This window comes from Python bivittatus, unplaced genomic scaffold (assembly GCF_059951505.1).
Source record: "Python bivittatus isolate LINGU-HERP-01145 unplaced genomic scaffold, Pbiv_v1 ctg000080_np1212, whole genome shotgun sequence".
Taxonomy (NCBI): Eukaryota; Metazoa; Chordata; class Lepidosauria; order Squamata; family Pythonidae; genus Python; species Python bivittatus.
This window is the reverse complement of record NW_028277035.1, coordinates 54,791,417-54,798,956: the sequence shown is the minus strand read 5'-3', so window position 1 is coordinate 54,798,956 and position 7,540 is coordinate 54,791,417. Positions and strand designations below refer to the sequence as shown.

Genomic DNA, 7,540 nt, shown 5'->3' with positions numbered 1-7,540 from the left:
TTGGAAAAATAACTCCCCTTACTGTTTTACAACATATACCTGCTAAGATTCATAGAAAAGAAAAGAAAAGAAAAGAAAAGAGAGGAGAGGAGAGGAGAGGAGAGGAGAGGAGAGGAGAGGAGAGGAGAGGAGAGGAGAGGAGAGGAGAGGAGAAGGGGGAAGGGAAGGGAAGGGAAGGGAAGGGAAGGGAAGGGAAGGGAAGGGAAGGGAAGGGAAGGGAAGGGAAGGGGAAACACACACACACACACACACAGTTTAGTTAATTTCAAGTTACCAAATGTTTTGGGTTATAGTCATATTTTCAAAAGCAGTCAGTGATTTATGATTTGGAACATTTTCACCAAAGCCCTTGAGGTTCTGAAAATAACACAGCCTACATAAATTGACATGAGCAAGCTTTTTTTTAATAAATAAAATCCCATAGAAACAGAATATATTTAAACTCAAACCAAAATTATGATTATAATTCACATGAGAAAATACTAGGAGTTTAGAAAAAGGTTTTGTTTCCTGAAGTGGCTGAATGGTCTAATTAAGTACAGAGCCCACGGTGAAAATCTTTTTTCCTATTTCAAACTTTGATACATGCTGAAAATGTTATATATTCTTGTAACTCATTCATAATTCTGCTTAATACTTTTAAACAGATAAATGCCTGGTTTCTTAAAGACCATATTTTGCAAGAAAGTTAAAAGCAATTTTAATATGAAAAATGTAGTATGATGTCTAAGCTATAACATAAATTGTATTTACCATTTTGTGTTTTCAATTTTCCTCAAGCTGTTAGCACCAGTTGAAATCAAAATCTAAAATATGTAGATTTCTTTATTTTCAATAAGGAAATTAAAAATGGCATTTTATTTGAGGCACATTGGATTGCTACCCTATCTTGATCTAGAACCCCTCTTCAAATTCTTAAATATTGTGTTTCCCACTTGTAAATCAATCATAGAAAGCAGAGGCAAGGAATAGCTAGAAATCAATGTCATCAAATCTGCTTTGCAGATATTCTAGAATCCCAGTTATCTGACTACTGTTTGCCAAGTACTGAACACACATTTCCATACTAGAACATCCTGCCAGACCCAACTCATCAGAATGCAATCAGCATTCAGCCAATTCTAGTCAGCAACATGTCACAAAGTTGCAAGATTCAAAAACCTGCTTTAAGTTCAAGCTTTGTATCTTGATTAAATATACAATGTATAAACCACGGGGAATTCGGGTGTAATGAATAACTCTGCTCTTCAGTTTTGATAATGAATGCAGTTCACATTTGAGTTGCTTTAAATATGCAACCATATTAGTTTGATTCCCCCAATGCACACTTGCCCATTGTTCTGAGTTTATTCCATATCCCCTGGTATGCTTTTGTAATGTGCAGGGAGCAAACCATAAGTTTACATTTATAAAACTGTCAGTCTGATCCCTGGCAGTAGCAATGCGAGAGCAGCCAATGGAGGGAACCACAACTGTGTTCAAGGCAGAGAATAGCAAGTTCAACCCTCTTTAGAAACGTGGCTGCTGACAGGCTAACTGGGCTCCCCGTGGCCTGTAATGATGCTTCCTTGTTGTTTCCAGTTGCTTTCCTTAGAGGGTTTTTGAGAGCAGATTTGGAGATCCACTGTGGATCAAAGACCTGATTAAGACTTTTTGTCTATTCACAGTTTATGGCAAGGACAGGCAACTTCCATCATGTCAGGAGTTGCTCAGCTACAGCTCCTAGCATCCCTCACCATTGGCCAGATGGGCTTGGGAGACTGGAAGCTGTAGTTCAGCAATATCTGGACTACCACCTGTTATCTACCTCTGATTTAATTGACTCCCACTATGGACAATTTCCCTGAGCCACAGTATTCATTTCACAGTGATCAGTGCTTTGTCTGCATTGGTGTTATGTTGAGGCCATTCACACCATTCTAAAACTTCAGCATTAGCAGCATGTTTACTCAGGGGGAGGGAGGGGGAAATGGTGCTTCCTACACTACAATTTTAGCTCGGCTCCCAAACTCCCAGGATAGTGCTTTTTACCAAAAGCAGGATGGATGCTTGATCTGTCTGAACAGTGATACCAGTAGGCTTTCCAAAGTCATTAAACACTTCCAGTGAAGAACAATTTCCTTTCTCTCCCAGTCAGAAGTTGATAAATGCTATCTTGTTCCAACTTGCTACCCTGTAAATACTAATCCAAACAGCAGTCTCATAAAAATCTGCCCTGTTGCTTTGCAACGTTCGGCTTGCTTGAGGGCAATCACATGAGGGATCTCGCTGCCAGCTTTGCCAAGATCAAAAGAGCCTGCTGCTGCTGCTGCCGCCGCTGCCACCACCACCACCACACACAGGGAGTGTTTCGCATCTCAGGGGCACATCAGATTTTCCGGTCCTGTGCCAAGCTACCACTAGAGGCAGCAGAGAGAAAACAAGAGAGCTGTGCAGCTCACACTTGAAATAAGCATACGACATAAATGAACTATAAAACAGCATAAAGCTTATTTTGCATTACGTATCCTGAGCACCCTGAAATGTACATGTATTATTTAATATAAATGTAAATCATAAATAATCATTCTTCCGGCAGTCTCTTTCAAGCCCAGCTAAATGTCAGGAATGTTTTGAAAAACCTGCAAATTGGACCCTTTCTTTTTAAATTGGACCCTTTTGCACCTTTCTGAAAAAAAATATTTAAAAGTTAGACATAGATAATTGGGGCACTGTAGAGTAATGCAGTGACCTGTATAATTGTTGTTGATTCATCACTACATCAAGTATTCAGAAAACTTCCCTTGAGGGGGGAATTACTCTTGTTTGTTGTGAAGCTGAACTGTACTCTTACTCCAATGTCAATGTTATTTTTAAATCAGGTTGAAAAAGCAGTGCTATTTTATCAAATAAGTCAGGAAAAAAGAATCTGGAAAATACTGCCAACATTTTGATGATACAGACATTTTAATATTAAAAGCAAATTGTAAATGTGTCTTTATAAACAATATGCATAAAATAGATCTATAATAGTAAAGCTCTGTCTCTTTAAATGTTTTTCTTTCACAGTAATTTCTTAGGTATGTAATATTTTCCCTCTTAAAGAAATAGTGCAATTTGATGAACGTACTTATGTTAATGAATTAGAAATTTGATGACCCTTAATACAAATCCTTGTAAATTTCTTGTAGGAGTGGATGAAGGCTCATATCTGTCTCCGTCTTCTTTATAATTTGCAACAGCTGCACATGTTCTGTTACAATCTGTCTGAGGTCTGTCATTTTCTGCAACAATTTGGCAAACAGCTGTGATGATTCCGGGTGATTCAGCTTTAACTGGAGTTCTAATGATTGCAGCAAACTGTCTTGAATATCTTCAATAGGCTTCACATTCAATAGTCCAGGGCGATCTAGAAGTGAATAAAACCATTTGTTTTAAAATCTGTACAGCTACAACCTCTCCACAGGTTTATCTGAGTCACAGAGGCATCTGCAGCAATTCCAGCGCACCACCGTGGAAACTAGCCTGTAAGCGCCATCTGACCTGGAATGATCCTAAGCGTTGACCTCCACAAAAAGTCTGCTTTTTAGGGTCAGAGATGTTTTCTGGTCTGAGTTCAGAGAAATGATTTTCCCTTCACACACAATTTTCACTGCACCTCTGTTTCATTATATTTTGTTTCTTGCCATTTGTTTATGATTTTTGTTTAGTATGAAGCTGTTGGCAACATTCAATCAGCTACCTCTCTACCAAAACCACCACAATAGTTTGATGATATTTCTTGGGTTAGTTCCTTCACTTCTCCCTGCTCTACAGCCTTACATCCTGAAAAAAAAAATACTGAAACCCAACTACAGCTTAATTGAACTCCCGTCTTCGTGTTGAACTTTCGGACACATGGAGAAACACTAGAATTCCCTCAGCAAAAGGGCTGAAAATACAGCCAAATGTTGCTAATGATTGTGCACAATGTTCCTATTTTGACAACATCGGCAAGTGACTGTTGCTGCCTCTCTTGCTAATATATAATCTCTTAAACTCACTTGGCAATGTGAAACCGCATCTTAATAACCAGAATCCACTGGATTCATGCTGCAAGGCAAAAGTTAATAAGTAAAACAATTGCTAAGTCATTCAAGTAAGTGGACAAGCTGGGTGTCATCTTGCTGGGGATGAGGGCAATGGGTTCAGGCTCAGATGTCTGGACAGCCTTCACTAATCTAGCGCCCTCCAGACCCGCTGTAGGAAAGCTTCCATGGACCCCACTCAGAATGCTCATGGGGACAATGATGATGATGATGCAAGTCACACAGCACCAGCAGGAGGAGGCTGATCTATTGTTGTCTAGGATTTACAGCCTCAGGACAGGAGGGAACTGAGGGAAAAGAGCAAATGACACCCCCACATGACTTGAAAACATATCACAAAGTTCCTGCATCATCAAAGAATAAAGGGAAGAAGACTGAAATCAGCAAATGATAACTTTTGGAGTAATGTAAACCTTGTGATGCCTAACAAATAACCCGATGTCATTTCCCAGGTTTGGATTACTGACACCAGATTTCTCATGGTGGCCATTCCTGCAGCCTTTACAGAACAATTCTTAAACCTGGGAGTGTAACTCCCTTGATCAGTTAAGCCTGCAGCTCAAACTCCAAATTGACTGCTGTTAAGTTATTTAAGCAAAGCTGTTTAATTACATTGCCCGGTTTAAGTTCGCTGTTTTGTCACTGGAATATGATTTTATTCAAGGTCATAGGAATCATATGGCTTAAGTGAAGGAAGTTAAAGCAAAAGCAGACAAAAGCAAGAAATCAACACTGTGTCTGTTTAAAGGAGTTCATGTAGGCTGAACTAGTTCTTGTAAGGATTTACAATCTGATTGTATAAATCACAAAATGACTTATTTACCCTAGGTGGCAAAAAAGAGGCAGCATTCCACATAAACTGGAACTGATATACTTGATAGTTCCTTCATAACTTGTGTTTTTACATTATAATTAACACTGACTAACCAGACTTAATATATAGGAAATTTTATAGCCCCCCCCCCAATATGCAAGCATTTTCCTTGAATGTTTTATTTTTCTCAGAAATCACAAAGTTATTGTTACCAATGCAGAATTCTAAACCCAATCAATATGTTACTTACCAGAAAAAAGTAAGCAATAATAATATTCTACTTTAAATAAAATGAGGAAGGAATAACACTGGAGTATGAAAAAAGGCACACAGAAAAGCTGTGTCAAAAGGAACAGACATACTGTATACAAAGCTGGACTTATATTATTTTAAGAGTTGTATCCTATGATGTCTTTCTGCCAGCAAAATAGATTCTGCAGTCAGAATAGACTTCCCCCTCTTTTCTCCTTCCAGTTCCAAATTTGCTCAAGAAGGTTGGAAGAGGACAACAGATTTTTTTTTTTTCAGGAAAAAGAGGAGAAGAGAAAGGGAAGACAAAATCCGCTCATGTGATATTGCACAAACAGAAGTCTACTCATGTGACACTCAAGGTCATTTATTCAAAGTATTTCCAGATCTGTCTGTTATGTATGGAGGATATGTCTGTAAACATTTTAGTGATGTGGCAATTATTAATATTTTTAAAAAATGTTACTGGTCCAGCTTTGGGGAGATTACATAGATTTTAATAGCATTTTGCTGCATATCCTAAAATATCTGGATATGACTCACTGTGCAGAAACATTTTTATTTCCTGGATTTATCAAGAGGTCCAGATGTCCCCTTTGATTTGAGGCCCTTACCTATTTTCTCACAGCTTTGCTTGTTTATTGTTGAGATAAACCTGATAAGGAGGGAAAGCCAGAAAACCTACATAATGCTTTCTGACTAGCATCTCCAAGAGTCCTCCCTCTTGAAGTACCTCCAGATTAAGGCCAAGATTATGATGTTCAAGCATTATTTTTCTGAAATCATGAAGCATAGTTTGAATTTGAATAGTTATAGTAGGACACTTCAATGCATTTAAACAGTGTTCCTCAACCTCAACAGCTTTAAGATGTGTGGACTTCAACTTACAGAAGCTGGCTGGGGAATTCTAGGAGTTGAAGTCCACACATCTTAAAGTTGGCGAGGTTGAGGAACACTGCATTTAAAGATAAATTCCAGATAGACTTTAGGACTAAGTCCTAACATAGGGTGGCAACATGTGCCCATGTCCCCAAATAGTTGGGGATTCTCATTTTAGGAAATGTTAAACAGAAGTGAGAAAAGATGAACTTCCATAGTTCCTTTAGTTTAAATAGTTAACTACAGGTGAATATTATGAATACTGGCATTGTAGTATCAATAATATCAAAGTTATTTCTGAAAGGTTGACAATTATGTAAAATGTAAAGCTGAAACAATGTTCCCAAACATGACCATGTTTAGAGATAGGCTTTTACCCAGTGTGGAAGTCTCTTTCATTCTTCAATACTCTCAAAAAGAACCATACTTTCTGTTAATCATTCACTTATGAAACGTTCATAACAATGATTTTATGTTCTATGTACACTTGCAAAATTCCTATGTATTCCTTATCTCTTAAGAGCAATTGCTACTGAAACTCATTTAGAACAAGAATAGGCATTTGGCTGGGAACTCTTATCATAATGTCAGTGTGACTCAGCAGTTGCGTGCCTGATTTTAATGAGTACAGCACAAATCAGGTTTTAAATCCAAAGAAACTAGCATTGGCTGCACATATCGTAAAGTTATCAAAAAAACAAAAACAAAACTTAAATGTCTCAAAATCCTTGGCTGGTATGTCTTTTTTAATGAGAGTTTGTCTTTTTCAATTTGTAAGCAGCAATTCATACACTGATAAAATAAAACAGTTCAAGCCCAGAAAAAAATTGTATTTTTAACTAGACTGGATCCAATAGAAGCCTTTAGCAGATAGTTCTTTTCTAGAGGAGACTGTTGATATAGTGTGGGAATCCTCCGGTGGACAGGGGGAAGCAGTCATTTCTGATCCCCATTCTCCTACCCTAAATTATTTCATCCCCACTTTACCTCAAAATTCCCACAGCAGCAGGAAAGATTGTGATGAAGCTTCAGTGAAATGAAATTGGCAAGGATTATCTCATACCTCTTGCCTCACATGGAGGAGCATTTGGGAAAGAATTCTGGTAGGAGAATAAAAGCTGGATCAAACACATGGTAGTGAAGAAAAGTATGACTTAAAACTATAGTCTTCAAAACCACTTATTCTCAGATTGTACGTTTGTCAATGTTTTACATTATTCAAGGCACAGTGCACTTATTACTTGAAAACTTTAATGTGTACAACTTCAGGCATAATTATTGGGGATACGTAATACACTGAATGTGCTTTATGTAGGACTGCCCCTGAAGATGATTTAGAAGACCAGAAAGACTGCAGAATGCATTGTCCATCTTGTGGAGGCTTTGTTTTGGGGCATTCTGTAGGTAAATACATATTAAATCTCTTTGAAAATTCTATTTACAATTGGTCTGATTATAAATTTGTTTCCAAGTTCATTGAAGATGCTGTTTTAAGCATTAAATATCTATACAAAAAGTGGACATTGAAGAA

General features: G+C 37.7%; 1 protein-coding gene across 4 annotated transcripts in view; it reads right to left on the bottom strand.

Annotated features, from left to right (window-relative positions):
* Positions 1 to 382: 382 nt before the first annotated feature.
* The window catches only part of PPARG (peroxisome proliferator activated receptor gamma), a 64,595-nt gene continuing 57,437 nt past the window's right edge, over positions 383 to 7,540 (bottom strand). For all 4 annotated transcript variants that reach the window (XM_088134117.1, XM_025164999.2, XM_007425573.4 and 1 more), the window contains exon 7: positions 383 to 3,388. In XM_088134117.1, coding sequence (XP_087990243.1) covers positions 3,141 to 3,388 — 248 coding nt within the window. In that variant the 3' untranslated portion in view covers positions 383 to 3,140. The remainder of the gene's footprint in view (positions 3,389 to 7,540) is intronic.